The 17,674-nt window shown below is 40.9% G+C and overlaps 1 protein-coding gene across 4 annotated transcripts; it reads left to right on the top strand.

Moving 5' to 3' along the window:
- The first annotated feature begins 1,079 nt into the window (after positions 1 to 1,079).
- LOC103977063 (MLO-like protein 9) lies at positions 1,080 to 17,130 on the top strand. Of its 4 annotated transcripts, XM_009392475.3 has the most exons (15): positions 1,081 to 1,269; positions 2,753 to 2,810; positions 2,990 to 3,210; positions 4,061 to 4,177; positions 4,296 to 4,356; positions 13,595 to 13,683; positions 14,054 to 14,128; positions 14,198 to 14,286; positions 15,248 to 15,297; positions 15,390 to 15,430; positions 15,514 to 15,687; positions 15,898 to 15,933; positions 16,025 to 16,092; positions 16,310 to 16,370; positions 16,516 to 17,130. In XM_009392475.3, exons 1-15 carry the CDS (start codon positions 1,141 to 1,143, stop codon positions 16,921 to 16,923), a joined length of 1,677 nt encoding a protein of 558 aa, XP_009390750.2. In that variant the 5' UTR covers positions 1,081 to 1,140; the 3' UTR covers positions 16,924 to 17,130. The 4 variants fall into 4 exon arrangements, with proteins under 4 accessions (XP_065001948.1, XP_065001949.1, XP_009390750.2 ...); XM_065145876.1 differs by lacking the exon at positions 14,054 to 14,128 and having other exon boundaries at positions 1,080 to 1,269; XM_018823973.2 differs by lacking the exons at positions 15,248 to 15,297; positions 15,390 to 15,430 and having other exon boundaries at positions 14,198 to 14,269.
- Positions 17,131 to 17,674: the final 544 nt, after the last annotated feature.

Genomic DNA, 17,674 nt, shown 5'->3' with positions numbered 1-17,674 from the left:
CCAATTCAGCCATCGTCTGCTGTCTCTCTACATGTCAAACACTCGTAAGGCTTCTCTTCTCTCCACGCTCTGAGCTCTTTTCAACCCTAACTTCATTCTGATCTTTTCCGCGAAGTAGACGATAAGCAGTGTGTGCGCATGCAGAAAAGCAGAGACTTAGCCAAGTAAAATGGCGGAGATTTCTTCATGTACAGTGACACAATTGGCCAGCAAACGATTTCTGTCGCCTGGAAGAAAGATCAACGGCGTCCAAATCCCAGAGACGGGGACGAGGACGAAGCAACCTCGACGACAATCAAAACCCTAATAAATGTTCCTGACGCATGCACAGTCATGGCACCAATTGTGTTTGTCCAATGTTAGTGCTGAAGCACTGATATTTATTTTCCAGTCTCCAAATACCATGGTGTGGAGATAGAGATTTCTAAGCAGCTCATCATGGTGATGAGGACATGACGTAGAAATGGTATCATCCACAAATCATCAGCTATCATAATCATAGTCTTTTGCAGTACCTAAACTTCAGCATATACCACAATATAAGATACATTGAATAATATCTTGGGCATATTATTTGCAAGTCCTCCTTATGTGGATTTGATTAGTTGTAAGTAGGACAATTATATCAAATATATAAGTCTGGAATTTGATTCCTACACATCTCCTCTGCTTTAATTGTACCTCCAAATGTAACTAATAATACATTCAAACATTTAAATAATTACACCTACAAATTTTTTATTACAATATAATGCCACAAGTTAGCATTATATTGTTTTTTTACATAATGTTATATAAATATTTTTTTGATACAATCAAAAATAAAAATGACATTATAATTTAAAAATCATACCAAGTATATATTAAAAAATTAGTATAAGTATTACATGACATTAAGTACCAAAAATATTTAACAAAAATATATTTTTTAAATAAAAAGATATTATAGTATAATACTCCTAAAAGAGAATATAATTGCTTCCACTATTTTTTTAAAAGGTGTTTCTGGAAAATCACTCAAAATATATTATTCCTACAATTTTTGAGCTTCTCCTGCAGAACATAAAGCCAGCAGTGAAGAAGCTTTGTTGCTTTTTAAGTCACCCGGAGGAGGGCGGTAGGGTCGGAAAGTGTCGGAGAATGGCGGGGGGAGATGCAGGTGACTCGAGGGATCTCGACCAGACGCCGACGTGGGCCGTGGCGGCTGTCAGTTCGGTTTTCATTCTCATCTCCCTATTGCTGGAGAAGGGACTGCATCACCTTGGAGAGGTGAGGGGATGCCTCGCTCTCTGTTCTCGTCTCCTGATTAGGAATTTTGTCGGGACGGTGCCGGTTTCCGTTGCTATTTATTGATGGTGTTGGGATTTTGCAGCAGGAAAACGGTCCAAAAGATTGTCTCTTGGCTTTTGTTTCTTGTCGTGTTCTTGTAGTTCTTTCTTGCCCAACTTTTTCTTTGATTACATTTTTCCTACTGAGGAGAAGTTGAGGCGTACCCGTTAACCTTCAAGACGAGAGATTTTGCAAAGAACAAGAAAAAATGCTACTTTTTGACGGGTCCTTTTGGTTCTCGTTTGCGTCGAGCGAAGGATTGCTTTTCGTTTGCGGACCGGCGTTTGTGACTGAGTGGAGAATTTATTTACAGCTTTACGTTTGTTTATGGCTTACCAAAACGTAGAGCCGATTCAGAAGAAGTGCCTCTCTGTCGGTTTATCCGTGGAGAGACTCTGTGGATGGAAAAGTGAGTGAGAAATTAGATATTGAGAGTTACCGAAGATAAAAAGCGTTATCCTTTTTGGTAGGAATTTTGACTGCTTTTCTTGAAAGTGTTAGGATTTTGAAGCAGTAAAAATATCAAAAGATCGTATCTTGGCATTTATTCTTTATTTTTTATTGTAATTCTTCGTTACTGTTAGTTTTCTTGGAATTTATTTTATTTTTGAGAAAAAGATGTGGTGTACCCGTCAACCTTCATCACAAGGGATTTTACAACGAATAGAAAGAATAATTTTCTACGTTTTGACTAGTTATGTCTTTTTATTTTTTAGATTTGTTTGAGGGAAGGCTTGTTCTTGATTTTGTGATGGGCTTGTGGCGAAACTTTTTTACCTTTCTACGTTTGAATATGTCTTACAACACTAAATGATTCACTATTTGAAGAAACTTTATCCTTTATTTTCTCATTCCCTTTCCTTTCTTAAGGTTTCTTGATTTTTCTTTCTTGTTCCACTAACCAGGGTTCACAGATGTATATGGCTTCTGATTTCTTCTTCTAAGGTTTTATTGTTGGCACTTTTCCTGGGTGAGGTCTATTCATGTATGATTATTGTCATCGGAAGGTGTAATTTCTCAATATTTCTTGTTTCCACTTGAATGATGCTTTTGGGTTTCATGTCTTGATAACAGAATTGGAATATGACTATCATTTAAGTGTAATTGGTCCAAAAGTTTCTTCATGACCACTACATGTATGGTAAACAGTTTGATATTGTATTCTTGCAAGTGTTACATTGTACTATGTTACCAAGTTCAAGATTTGGCTCCTTCGATGACACTTTATTATTATGAAGCTAGAGAATTTTGCTTCTATGCCTTCTTTTTTCGTCATCTTTCATTTGTGTCAAGAACTTACTTTGATTCTGTGCCACATTTAGAATCCAAGCCTGCAAATTGTCCAGTTTCCTTTTAAGTGTTTTTTTTTTTTCCCATTAGCCACAAAAGATATAATATCATTTTCTGTTGACTTGGGTACCAGTGGCTTACAAAGAAGCACAAGAAGACTCTCTTTGATGCCCTCGAGAAAGTTAAAGCTGGTAAGATCTGAAATTTCATTCCTGTGATCATACAAACATAGAATGCTAATTCTTTAGTTCCATTTACATCCAGTTCTCATATGTGGTCTCAGTAACTGTAGCTAGCTCTGTAAATTAGACAACATAAAGTACTTTGCTCCGCAGACAAGTCACTTTGTGTTCCCATATGGTTTTTGCAGAGTTGATGATTCTTGGTTTCATTTCGTTACTGCTGACCGTTGGAGAGACTTACATCACCAAAATATGCATACCCTATAAAGTTGCAGAAACCATGTTGCCATGCCCTCCTAACGACACATTGACATCAGAGGCAGGTGGAGGAAACCATAGGAGACTGCTCATGGACCAAAATGCCAAGCGTAGGATCTTGGCAGCTGGTTCACCTGCTTCATGTCCCATGGTGAGTAATTTTTTAGAAGTATCAAATTGTTTTGGTTGTTCCTGCAGCTGTTTTGCAAAATTTCTCGGAAATATGAATGCACTTTTTGGTTTGTTTGAGCAAAATGCAATTTTTCTATTTGTTATATAGTTGCACCACAGATGAAATTCTTCACATTATTGTCTGTGAGAAAAATGTTTTGTTTATAGCTTATATATGCTAATTATACATCACTATTGAGATCTTTAGTATTTTTCAGGATATTGATAAGGGCATGTATTAATTCAAGTGTTTTATTCTGAAACCTGTAAAAGTATTGCAATACTTGAATAAAGAAGCCTATCATCTAATTTTTATGAAATAGTATAACATAATCATTTATGGTCTTTCCACCCAAGAGCGGCATCATCAGGACATATTTTGCATAAAAATCTATAGCCTCTGCCAATGCATATAATCAAAACATCCTGGTCATGTGGCATTTGTTGAACTATTTATTTGGTTGAGGGTAGATGCATGAAGTGTGGAAAATCCATCAAAATCAAGCATCACTGTAATGACGATACCTGTGCTCATTTATGTTGAGAATCAGTAGCATAGGATTGGAATTCCATCAACTTATTATGTTTAACTATTGTTTCATGCACTGATGTTTATGTTTTTTTAATAATTTACTGAATCTGACCAAATCCAACATGTAGGTAATCTTTCCACCTATTAAGCATCAATTTTCCTGAAGAACTTCATGATTCTGTTTCCTCATGTAAGCGACAAAAATAAAGTGAACTGTACAAATTTTGATGGTTTTATTACATAGCAGTGTGGTGTGGTGATTTTTCTGCTAGTTAATTGTTTGTGTTCTGATTTACAGGGAAAGGTGCCACTTATATCTGTAAATGGATTACATCAGTTGCACATTTTCATCTTTTTCTTGGCTGTGCTCCATGTAGCAAATAGTGCTCTTATAATGGCCTTGGGAAGAGCAAAGGTTTGTAAGAACTAGAGATTTCATTATCTTCTGCTGAAATAACTTCAGAATGTTCTCTATACATGACACTCTGTGATAGCATCACTTTTACATTGATTGGAGAACTTCTCTCATGCAGATACATGCATGGAAGGAGTGGGAAAAGGAGACTCAATCAGTTGATTATGCATTCTCGAGTGGTATGTTGCTCATAATTTTTTTTTTGTTAGCTATAATTATTTCATAGCTTAATCATCCACCTAAAATAGGGGGTTTGTTCCACATGAACTTCCGTACTATGGTCACAACTCGTGCTGTCTGAGATGCCACTGTTCTTTTACATTTTACAAGCAAAAATATTATGTTTCATGAACCTGGTTTGTACATATAAAATTATTCATGTGTGACATTTGTTTTGGGATAAGTCACACAAAGAGTAAGCGTTTGTATATAGATATGTGTCTGTATATTACATGTGTGCACATGTATTGTATACCAAGGACTGTCATCTCACACAGGTCACCCATATCTGTCCTTGGCTAGATCGGTACATATCGGTCGGTACTAGTGTATACATTGGTGCATATCTATGAGTTGAAGAGAAAGAAGGGGAAGAGGAAGGTGTTGAATCTCGGATTTTGATGATGAAACTAATTGATTGTGTTTAGATGTTTAACTGCATTTTGAGTGATGCAGGTCTACTCGATCAGGATTAGACAGTTGACGCAGGAGGAATTGACATTGCGCCGGAGGAGATCATGTCAGGATATTGGACGGCAGAAGGCTTCGGACGTCGGGCATCGGGCCAAGGAGAGCGGAATTATGCCAAGGATATCGAGGTTGCGGAGGTCAACCGCCGATTGGGCAACAAGCTGCAAGAGAGGACGATGCGCTGAAGAATCGGACGAAGCGCCAACCAATGACGTGCCGGGCAACAGAATGTCAATTCGCGTTGTAATAATTGTCTAGATCGGAGTAGAGTTTTGGCTCGTGTATGTAAGATTAACTACGATAACGACGAAGACATAAAGCGAAACAAAGTGTCAGAGTCAAGCGCGAAGGATTTGTTGCGAGTTCGAGAGTTCGACGGAAGTCCGAAGGTTCGTCGAGAATGCTGCCGGAACTAGCCGAGAATGAGTAGGGAGCTTGCCGAAGGGTTTTTCGGAAGCTCGCCGGAAGGTTCGTTGGAAGTTCGCGGAGCTCACTGAGAAAGGTCGGAGCTTGCCGAAGAAGCTCGTTGGAACTCGCCAAGATCAAATCGTGAAGTCTCGGAGCTTGCCGGGAGTCCGTAGAATGGTTTCCGAGAGTTTATCGGAAGACCGCCGGAAGTTCGCCGGAAGCTCGCCGGAAGAAGTCTTGACTTGCGGACTTTGTAATAGCTTAGGAAATGTCTTTAAATTCGTAGTTAGCACGTTAATTAGGGTTAGGATTAGGTGTTACTCCTATAACCCAAGTAGGGGCCAATTGGGCCCGAGTTCGGACTGGTTTGGGCCAAGTTTGTAGCCCAACCAGTGAGCTGAAATAGTGTAGACGGTGGCACCGCCTAGAACCCGAGAACTGAGCGGTGGCACCGCCTAGCACCCGAGAGGTCGGGCGGTGGTACCGCCACCAACATGACACGGACTTAGCTGGTTTTGCCTAAGTCGTGCGACACCCTTGCGTGTCCGTCCGCAAAGGTCAGCCTCCCCGAAGCCTCCCATTGTCCCTTAGGACCACTAAAAGAGAGAATAGATTAGAGAGAACGCCTCAATCGGGATCCACAAGCAAACATCTCCGAAAAACACTTCATAGACAATGCAAATTACAAACAGACTTTACAAGCTCTGAACAGTGGCACAACAAAGGGTAAAATGATCCATTACAGATCGAAAATCTCTTGCACGTGTCCACATGACACAACCTTTATTTACAAGCCTAAAGAGGCCACCAACCCAACTAAAATGGGACTATTAAGCCTTCGGCCGCCCCTCTACATGCTGTACAAGGCATGAACATGCCAAAAGACACGGACATACATAAGCATTACATCAAACACCTTGTTTAGAAGTTTGTCCGTGACATTCTCCCCCACTTATTCCTTCGACGTCCTCGTTGAAGCCTTTGTCAACACTGCAACTCCTCGCCTTTGCTGAGTCTTCAATCTTATGCTCCAGCTACAATGCGCCTCTTGGCTCCCAGCTGCTCTCCGCTGCTGTTTTTGAGTAGTCGAACCTTTGATCCGCCATGCTGCTGCAACTCACCAATGACTCTGACTCTGGTGTGGGGTTGGCTGAGTTGTGTTGATTATTGTTGATTCCTGCGGATCCCCCAGATGAAGGAAAAGACCATCCTTACTGCGCCAGTCTCTCAAATTCCTCATGCTGCTTGAACTGGGTGGATGCTTGTTGGAGCTTTAATGAGCATCGTCTCGCAAACTTCTGAAGTTTTGGGTCTTTCCTCCATAAAATTTGCTCATTGACTCTTCTTTCACTTAGTTGTCACATCCAAGTAGGTTCGCATCACTTCCGCTTTCGATTGGCATTTCGTTGGGAAATGAAGCGGACAATCTACTCTCAGTTGCACTGATCACCGATAGTGAGGATTTGACAACTATTGTCTTCCATTATCTTCGAAGGGTCTTTGAACATATGCAGAGCTCCTCTGCTGGATAGATAAGAGAATTGGGGTACTCGGTTTCGCCCATTCTCTTAAGAGTTGAGAAGGCAAAGGTTACTTGACTTCGCCTGCCTCCTCGAGGTTGTACTTCGTGCATCGAGCTGGTTACTGGCCTTCGCCGGCTCTTTGCTCACACTTCTGAAGCACATGGAGTGTTTGCACTCCTTGCGTTGAGTTAGCTATTGTGATTCACCTTCTCAATGCCATCGAACTTTTGGAATGCGGGAAGTTTTCACCCCAACTTGGAGTAATTCTCTGATAGATGAGGTCGCCTCTGGGGTTGTACCGTCTTCTCCATCAACCCTGCCGCCTACTCCACTGAGTAGCAAAGGTACAACACCGCGTACTGCTTGCTTCGTTCCTTGGTCGTGCACTCTTGCATGACCCGAAGTCCTTCACTTACGGTTATCTTGATGAGAAACTTGTTGACACCGGTCTTACGAAGTTCCTCGGCCTCTGCCCTTCAGCCTTATCTCGGTACTTGGAGATTGCCTCTGCATGCTCCACCTCCTCGGCCCCTTTCACAACCAAGCGCTCTCCCTCCATGAGAGCAAGGGATCAATGACTTTCACGGAAGTCCCGCCTCTGCGGTACCATGGCGCTACCATGCCCATGGCCCTACTATCTGTTGCCTCGCATCTGCATCCCTTTTCTTCACGATCAGTAGATATGTCTCCGTGGCACTCCTCTGAGTCCACCTCCATTCTAACTGATGCTTGATTTTGGGTAGCTAAGTCCCTCTGGACTTGTCGTCGCTTCCTCGCCCCTTTCGACCCCCTGCTTCAACACCTCTGTGTTCTCCAAGCAGTCTGTTTGGTCGATGGAAAGACAGACTGCAACCCCCATGCATGGCCTCTGCCATCACGTTGTAGGGTTTGCACCGATTCTGTTCTCCTTAGCTTCCTTGGTAGCAACGTCCGCTTACTCGACCTTGTCGGGCTCCCTTAAGCGAATATGAGCTCTGGAGTAGTCCAACTCTCCAGCTGCTTCGATCATACCTCTGCATGATCAAGTTCCTCCCATGGAACTCACTGGTACTTGCTTTTCCCATGGTGGAACACAGCCCCCATATGCTGATGACCAAGGTTTTCATCCGATGCAAAATTCGATGCACGCCCAGAAGACCCGCCTCTGCGGTACCATGGCCTTCACTCCTTGAATCCATAGCCCTTCTTGCCATCGTGTTGTTCACCGAAGTGGAGCTTCCAGTAGCTCCCGATCATACCTCCATATGATCCAGTCCCTCCCGAGACTAGATTGTGTGTGTCGCATTGCCACGAACTGTTCCACCACGATCCGCTGCACCATGTCGCCTCCTGGTGACATCTCTATTGCATTCTAATCCTTGTGGAATAAACTCGAATTGTGAACCCTCCATGTGTGGCCTCTGCCAATACATCGCAGGGTTACTTCCACCTTCGATTTTGTTCGCTCCTTTGGCAATCGACCTTCATCCACCCACTCTTGGGTCACACCTAGATGAAGCACCGCTCTAGGATAGTCCGTCGCCTAGTAGCTCCCGAAGTCCACCGACTTCGCTGTAATTTGTGCACCATTGCCTAGATCTTGGGCCTCTGCCTTTACCAGCACAATCTCCGCTGCGCACCGCTTCCTTCATGGCAACTTGAATGGCAACACTGTGGCATATTCTTCAAGAGTACTCGCCTCTGCGTCCTCTTGCCCCGTGCTAAGGCCTTCTGAACTCAACTTCGCCTCCGCAAATTGAGTCGCCTTAGTTCCTCCATCAAATGCTCCTCCGAGATAAGGTGCATGTGCCCCGAAGCTCCCTTCGTCTTTGGCACCATGCAAGATGAGTCTGCTTCGTCAGAATGAAAGACCCATGGAACAACATGACCCTACTCTTGCCTCTGCAAGAGTTCATGTCCTTGACCTCTGTCTAAGGAAAGCACTGTGCCTCTACTCCATGTTCCAACTTCTATGCTGGCTCCCTTCATGCGGCTTGAGTACTTCGCCAAGTTACACCCAAGTTGCTCCGCTCCTCGTTTTTGCATTGAGTCGATGGTGGCCCTCGCGCCCACCATTCCACGGGTCAGCCCTCCCTTGAGTCCAATCTCCATATCGACTCCAAGTGTGCCTTCATTTGTGTTGCTTTGGGTCGCTCCCCCACTTGATCTCGCAATGCATCCACCAATGCATTCTCTCAAGCGAGATCATGCGACGACTCCTCGCCGCCTGCTCAGTCCATCGAGCTTCGTGGAGTTGTTGTTTGTAGAGGTATTCCTCCTCAACATGTGAGGTCCATCTCACATGATTCTCCCTCTGGAGATCCGGGACTTATCCCTCCTGGATAACTGTCCCATTGGAGCAGCATCTCTCTTTGTTTCGAAGACCACCATCCCCTTGGACTACTCCGATCTGCTGAACAAACTGTGCATTGTTCTGCCTCCTGCAAACGCACTTGCTAGATTGTGACTCCCCGTCAATACAGTCCCCGCTGCACCCCTCAAGGCCTAGCAACATGCTGAACTCATTGCACACTTCAGCCTCCTACGGACGTATCCTTCACATGCCGAAGAGAAAGTTTCAATGCTCCATGGCGCCGAGTTTCGGTCGCTTTGGGATGGCCACTAACATTCCATCGTCCGCATACAAGCCCATGCATGAGTACCAAATTCTTCGAGTTAGCAATTCCCCTCACCTCTGTGAGCTTTGCATAACTCTTTTGGTCGTTGAGCAACTCATTCCACCTTGCATGGTCTCATTCTTGCCAAGCGCCTCGCTTGCCTAGAGCACCATCAATTATAGTTGTCAACGTTGAGTCGTAGCTCAAACTCAGCCATCCCAACCTTTGTGCGCTCCAAATTCTTTCAAGCTTGCCTGTTCTCGTGGTGCCTCTTGCGCAAAGGGTTAGCCATTCCTCTGAATGCCAATCTCAGATGCCCGCTCCTCTGAGCGACTCTTTTCCCTACATCTCCATGCCCGTTTTCCCTCAAACGGTCGCGCGTGTGCTGACTGCCCTCAACGCAGCCCCGCTAGGTCCCCCACGTTTGCATGTCAAGTGTTTCTATGAGTGCTTGTCCCGCTCTGATACCATATGACACGGACTTAGCTGGTTTTGCCTAAGTCGTGCGGCACCCTTGCGTGTCCGTCCGCAAAGGTCAGCCTCCCCGAAGCCTCCCATTGTCCCTCAGGACCACCAAAAGAGAGAACAAGTTAGAGAGAACGCCTCAATCGGGATCCACAAGCAAACATCTCCGAAAAACACTTCATAGACAATGCAAATTACAAACAGACTTTACAAGCTCTGAACAGTGGCACAACAAAGGGTAAAATGGTCCATTACAGATCGAAAATCTCTCGCACGTGTCCACATGACACAACCTTTATTTACAAGCCTAAAGAGGCCACCAACCCAACTAAAATGAGACTATTAAGCCTTCGGCCGTCCCTCTACATGCTGTACAAGGCATGAATATGCCAAAAGACACGGACATACATAAGCATTACATCAAACACCTTGTTTAGAAGTTTGTCAGTGACAGACAGGCGGTGGCACCGTCAGCCTCGGGAACTGAAGAGAATTCAAAATTTGGAGCCCAAATTTGAATCCTCTTGGGGCCTATAAATACCCCTTAATTCTCAACAGAGAACACAACCTTTGAGAAAGCAATAGATTGAGATAAAAGTCTTAGAGAAGTCTTTAGCAAGTCTTGTTCTCAATTGCTTGAGTGTTCACCTCCTTCTTTCTCTTCAAAAATTTGTAAGAGTGTGAACCATTTGTAAAAGGTTGTAAGAGAGGTATTTATCCTTACCCTTCAAAGAGATTTGTTAGTGGAAGTTTGGAGCCTCATTGAAGAAGACTTCGCAAGTGGATGTAGGTCATTTGACCGAACCACTTGAAATTGACGTGTTCTCTGGTTTGCATTTACTTATTGCTATTTACCTTACTGCAAATCTTCATACATGCTTTACTTCTTCATTACTTTTGCTGCACACCTTTACGAATACGCTTTCAAGTTAAGCACTTCCGAGTTCGATTTTTATCGTACGAAAGATTTTCCAAAACCGACGTTTTAATCCGCTGCACTAATTCACCCCCCCCCCCCTCTTAGTGCCGCTCCAATCGTAACAGAAGGAACATATGGTGATGGAGAAAGCGGAGGATGGAGGAAGCAGGTGAAGAAAGAAGAGGTGGTAGAGGAAGAGGAGGAAGAAGAAGAGAAACAAGGATGAAGAGGAAGGAAGAAGAGGAATAAGGCGAAGGAAGAGGAAGGCAAATAGGAGTAGGAAGCGTACCCAAAATTGATGATAAGTGGTAGGTGGCTATGGGCGACAATAGGTGGAGCTCACAGTCTTGTGTGTGGTGAAGAGGGCTCACGTTACCATAAAATAGTTCTTTTTTTTAATGTGTCAGACTGGACCATCCGACGTGGGGCAGTCCATGTATCGATTAATGCTCGGACCAGTACATACTGTCCATTTCGTACCAGTTGGGCCAAAACGGCCTATGCTATATACAAGTGGTCCACGTACCAATTCACACTCAGACTGGTACATACTGCTTGTTTCGTATCGGTTCGGGTGAAACGGTCTATGCTATATACACATAATCGCTGCACATATAAGCTTGGTAACCATGAGAGGTTATGCCTAGAACAAATATGTTTAAGAGATATGGAACATCTTTTCGCTTGTAGTTCCACAGTACCAACTAATAGACAGTGGATGCAGCATATGTATTTATCAGACAGGCGGGCATTGTCGAGGTTAGGCCTACACTAAATCTTCCCATGTTATTGCAAAGGCAATCAGAGTTGCAAGGCTAACTCTGCATGTACCATCAAATGTTGTCTTGCTATGATTGTATCTCTTTTGCCACAGATGGCATGGAGCACTTTGTGATTCATGGCTGGAAGCTGCCATGTCCCAGTTTTGGCATGAACCCACTGGTACTCCTAAAGCTTCTTGAATGAGGTTTCCAGTGAGTTAATTTGACATAAATCTGAAGGTTTCAGATTGTTAACACTTGCCCACTTACAGCAGTTGGCTAGTCACTGTGATTTGGCTGCCACAACCTGAGTCTGTTGGTTGTACCCTGACACTGATATGTAAAGCCAATCAAGGCCTTCTGAACAGCCACAGGTGGTAGTTCTCTAGAGAAAAATAACCGAGAGGCACGAAGAACTTGTTCCATCCATTTTCTCTAACCCGTTTTTCCAACCTAAGCCTTTGAATAAATCATCTTTACACTACAAACCCTTCCAGTGTTGTCATCAGTTCCCCCTGGCCTAGTTCACCACCAAGGTTGCAGTCAAATATGAGATGCATATAAATAAAAAATTCAAAAGATATTCTGTATTCATACTGAACATGTATTGGACAAGCATTAGGTATCCCTTGGATACATGGATGATTTCCCGATGGCTTGAACTATCAAACCTTTTAATTAATTTTAAACAAATGGATGCTCCTGGGACTCTGGTGTAGGCATTGATTTTTTTAGTGTCATTCTTGATGATTGACAAGACAGATACATCATATTGAATTCATTGTTTACGATTTGTATCTTACATCATTTTAAAGCTAATGGAATTTGGATGGTGATTTGTGATACTTTTCTTATTAAATGGAGTTATGGATCATCATTATGATTTGTCTTTTTTGTTAAAATTCTTGTTATTTTCCCTGCACTCTCAGATCATTGTTTTACTAAAGAGACTTGGATAACAATGCTCTATAATTACATGTCATTAGTCATGTTCTATGCTATATATGTAATTTACAACTGTATTTTTTAACCCTTTAAATAAACTCTGATTGTTGTAAAAGAATATATATTATAACACACTAGACTTCTTATTGTCTGTGGAGTGCCTATTCTTTTTTAAGATTCTACATATCAGTGTATGCAGATGCTTGATCTGTAAAGAGTTGTCCATGTCAACCAAGAAAAAGAGTTGCGATAAGTTTTAAACCGTTACATTTCATCTAAAAGACTAAGCTAGCAAGAAAGGATTATAATAAGCACTTGCATTCCCACTCATGTGCAAGCTGGATGAAAGCTAGACTAGGCACATGAACCCAAGTGCAAGATCACAACACTTGCCAAGTATTAACAGACTGTGCCAAAAATAAAAAATAAAAAAATAAAAAAAATAAAAAAAATAATATATATATATATATATGTGGGTAATATAACCACTGGATGGAATATTAATGAAAAAGCTGTTGAGCCAGGAGTTAAAATCATAACTTGATTTAGTTCCATGATAAGTTTTTAGGAATTGCAAATCCATCAAAATCTTAAGCTAATAGGAAAGGGCCCAACATTTTATAGAAGCTATGAAAAGTAGCATAGTAGACAGGTGAAGAAGAAAGAGAGAAGGTAGAAGAGACGGTGGAGACAGAGAATGCAAGGTCTATATGTAGGGCCCATGAGCCCATTTATGCTCGACTATTCCAGCTGTTCTGCAAGTACAAGGATTTAATAGTTGCCAGTTTGTCACATTTGATGGGCTTTAATACACGTCAAATTCTATAGGAAATATTCCTTGGAACCAAGTTCAATACTAAGTTATATTTGTTTGCTTGTATTTAACTTCACCCGTTTGTTTATTTATGACTATTAATCATTTCGTCATTACATAGGTCACTATGTGTTGGTGATTTTCTCTTCAGCTTGTGGAACAGAAGTATTTAAAGAAGATCTTAGTCACTATACTTATAGCTTAGGTTTTATTTTGGATGATTTTTTATCCTTTTGGTACTATCCTATTGTCCTTTTTAATGTCATTGTGAAATATTTATGCTAAAACAATGCAGATCCATCAAGATTCAGGTTTGCTGATGAGATAACATTTGTCAAGCGACACGCAAGCTTTTGGAACAGAATCACAATCTTGTTATACGTTGTAAGTAGAGCTTGCTTCGTCAGCTTTCTGTTTTACTGTATAAATATATCATTAATTCTTGAGTGGTTAGTTTGATCCATTAAGACAAAATATCCAGAATTTTTGCTAGCTTCAATTCTTTTCATATGTTCACCTCTCTTGTAGTGTATCAATTAACTTGACCCCTTTACTGTAAATCTAAAACTTAAAAAAAAGAATTAACCTGTGATTATGATAAAGGTTGATGTTTTAACAGTTATAAAGTTCATGTAATATCATGTGCAGTGAAAATTTACATTTTTGTATTAATTTTGGTGCCATGCATCAAGTGATAGTTCCATTTTTGTATCACTGTGTACAATATGACAATCTGTGGTTTCATGTAATCCAGGTAAGCTTCTTTAATCAATTCTTGAGGTCTGTTAGTAAAGTTGATTACTTGACTATGCGCCACGGTTTTATAAGTGTAAGTTTTTCCCACGAAAAATTTCTTATGTTTAAGATTTGTACTTTGTTGATCATTTGAGGCTTGTAGGTCCACCTGGCTCCGGGAACAAAATTTAATTTCAAAAGATACATCAAAAGGGCTATGGAGGATGACTTCAAGGTAGTTGTTGGGGTCAGGTATTTTGATCACCAAACCTTTTTATTATTTTGTCAGGATTAGTATTTCAGCATTCATATCACCTGACATTTTATGTAACCATCAAAACAATCAAAGATGTTTCCATATTATTGTTCCTCACTTACCTAAATTGATTGCTTCCTAGAAATATTTTAGATGCTTAAAAAGTTCTCAAGAGTTTTTTTGAACTTCAAGTCTAGACACATTCTGGATAATTATACATACGCCCACATGTGAAACTAGGAGAAGAATTTAAGAACCTTACTGTAACGCGACAAAGTATACGATGCTTGAAAACATTTTTGGTGAATGAAATAGGGGTCAGACTATATAATAAACATTAGATGAAGAGATAATCTGGTCTTTCAATGATACAAGCAAGGAGTCTCTATTTGACAATGGTTTGATAACCTACCAGATCAGACAGTACCAGTATAATACAAAACTATACTGCCTAATATCACTGAATAAAATATATAACAAAATAAATATGAATAGCATTGGACTGATATCAAGCTATGTGCTTCGATATCAATACTTGATCAGATTGGTAATACCATTCTATACCAACTAGTGCGGTTGAGATTTGAAACCTTGATTACTATTTGATCCCCCACATTTCCCAATTTTGAAGGATCAAAACCTTTATTTTTCTAAATTATGGTGCATATTTAGCAGCAAAACCTTGTTTTGCCCCCTTCTCATAATTTTATGTTCACTATGCAAAACCGCCATTGTATAGGTCAAACATGATATTCATGTTAGCAGTCAAATAAGCAAGGCTCATTTTAACTGTATTGACTGTTCTTAAATTGTCCATCTACTTAATGTGACCACATGAAACAATATATGTTCAAGCACTTCATAGATATTCCTATATGAAAAAAACTTCAATTATGATTTAAATTTTCTTATTACTAAAACATTAACTCTTATCTTCATTTCTTTCTGTCTGAACAGTCCTATTTTATGGGCTTCTGCTGTGATAGTTTTGCTTCTTAATGTTCATGGTAAGCATACATCTTGTGTTGTTTAGCATGCAAAAGATAGTATCACAGAAATATTGCAAGTTTTCGGCATATGACAATACTTCTCCCATCAGGATGGCAGGAACTATTCTGGGCATCAATGGTTCCTCTAGTTGTAAGCCTGAAATGTTCCTAAAATGTGAGTGATACACCATGTTGTTTAGTTAGAATCACTAATCTTTTGTGTTAGTGATGCAGATAATTTTGGCAGTTGGAATGAAGCTGCAGGCAATTATATCAATGATGGCTAATGAAATCCGAGAGAGGCATACAGTTGTCCAGGGCATTCCTCTGGTGCATCTCAGTGATCAACACTTTTGGTTTGGGCATCCTAGATATGTTCTGTTTCTACTCCATTTGGCACTGTTTCAGGTCAGCGATGTTTTCTTGTCCTAGTTCACGTCATTGTGGCACAATACAACCTTTATTTGGATGTTTATCCGTTAACAAAATATGGCATTTGTACATGCAGACTTCTAGTCGTGGACTAATCATAATATGGTCTATTTTTTTTAACATCATTCTCTGATTAATATCTGGCTTTGTTTGACATCTTATTTGCTGTTTTTACATGTGTTTCAGAATGCATTTCAGATTACATACTTCTTTTGGATATGGGTAAAACTCATCCTTTTAGGGCAGTTTCTTCATCTATGATGATCACTATATTTTTCTTGCAACTCAAGGTGCTCCGGCTTGCTTTATGCAGTATGAGTTTGGGCTGAAGTCTTGTTTCCACAATGAATTTAAGTTCATCATCGCGAGAATTATTATTGGGTAAGCTTCAAGAATCTCACTCCTTATTACCTTTTCTTCTCATGAGGGAACACTCTTTTATTGCTTACAATTGAAGTGTCCGAAAAAACAAAGTAACCATGAGCATTCTAAAGAAATCGCCAATGAGAGATCTAATTAAATGATTACTTAGTTACCAATCAGATGTCTATCCTTTCCTTTACTAAAGGACCTTCTTCCTGTAATCTTGTGATTGCAGAGTTGGGGGCCAAATTTTATGCAGCTACTTTACACTTCCACTATATGCACTTGTATCTCAGGTATTTGTTCTTTCTTCTATTTCTGATAAATGTTTGCCAGAATGCATGTAAAACACCTTAACTTGCATAACTTATCACTTGGATTAAAAAATGTTGAGTTTATCTTTAAGAACTTGGTTAAGGATGGTGAAGTTTTGTTCTTTAGATGGGGTCACACTTGAAGAGGTCCATATTTGACGAACACACGAGCAAGGCTCTCAAGAGATGGCATCAAGGCGTGAAGAAGAAGCTTAAAGAAACTTCACAATCTGGATCAAGGACCCCGAGCCCTGGAGTGAGCCCAAGGGCGAGTCTAAACGTATCCCCTGTTCATTCGATGCATCGATACAGATCGATAGGCCACATGGGGGAAGCACACTACCGTTCTCCACGGAGAGGTGCCTCGGACCATGGCAATTCAGGTGGAGAAGTCGAGATATCCTCCTCCTCGGAGATCAACCAGGGGGCAGGACCAACCGAGCAACAGCTGCATGTGAAAGAAGGACAAGATCAAGAAAACTTCTCATTCTCATTTGCACAACTTCCTGCTCAAAGTGGACAGCAATCAGAGTGATGGCCTTTCATGATCATGTCTGATGTTAAAATTGCTTGCAAAAGGCATGCCCTGTACTTGTAACAGTTGCTTGTGTTGCGTGGTTATATGGTCTTATAATAACATCACGAGCTTGTACAAAGCAGCTTGTAAGTATGGATTCATCAGTTTACCTGGATTTATTAATGTTGACATATATTTATGTTAATGTTGATGGTCTGAAGATTATGAACTTGCATTCAATCAACTTTCCATTGTTCCAGTACATATACACTGTCTCATTTCATATAGATCGTTCAAGGTAAATGTTAGTTTGTCAAAATCTTTGAGAAGAGGACTGCTTTGGGATGAAACATTACTTGAGAGTTCCACATGACTAAGTTGAAAGCGAGTCTTTCTGGAAAAGGGTTCGGTCTATCGGATGCTTACTCGGATCGAATCCAATGAAAGATACATATGACTAGTTTTCATTGGTAAAAAGAATTACCATTTTCATAATATGATGATGTAAATGATCTGATACCATTGCTGGATATAACAGCATTTTGTTTCAAGGGACAACAAGATTGGAGGACTTACATGAAGAATCAGTGGATTCAAGAAAGTAATATTATTGTAGAAATCAACTCCATGGCAGATGTCCAATCTAACAATAGAATGATCTTGGCATCCTAAGATGGCTACATATACCGTAATCCAAGATAACATGCGATAACACATGAACTTAAGATGATCGGCTCACGACAAGAGCAGCCGCGAATGTATCAGGGTA

The sequence above is a fragment of the Musa acuminata genome, chromosome BXJ3-4 (genome assembly GCF_036884655.1).
Source record: "Musa acuminata AAA Group cultivar baxijiao chromosome BXJ3-4, Cavendish_Baxijiao_AAA, whole genome shotgun sequence".
Classification (NCBI taxonomy): Eukaryota; Viridiplantae; Streptophyta; class Magnoliopsida; order Zingiberales; family Musaceae; genus Musa; species Musa acuminata.
This window is presented reverse-complemented; position numbering and strand designations above follow the sequence as displayed.

Coding starts and splice junctions, on each gene's coding strand:
- LOC103977063 (XM_009392475.3), top strand. CDS start 1,141: ATGGCGGGGGGAGATGCAGGTGACTCGAGGGATCTCGACCAGACGCCG. Junction 4,357..13,594: donor TGATTATGCATTCTCGAGTG/GTATGTTGCTCA, acceptor AAAACAATGCAG/ATCCATCAAGATTCAGGTTT. Junction 15,688..15,897: donor TCCATTTGGCACTGTTTCAG/GTCAGCGATGTT, acceptor CATGTGTTTCAG/AATGCATTTCAGATTACATA.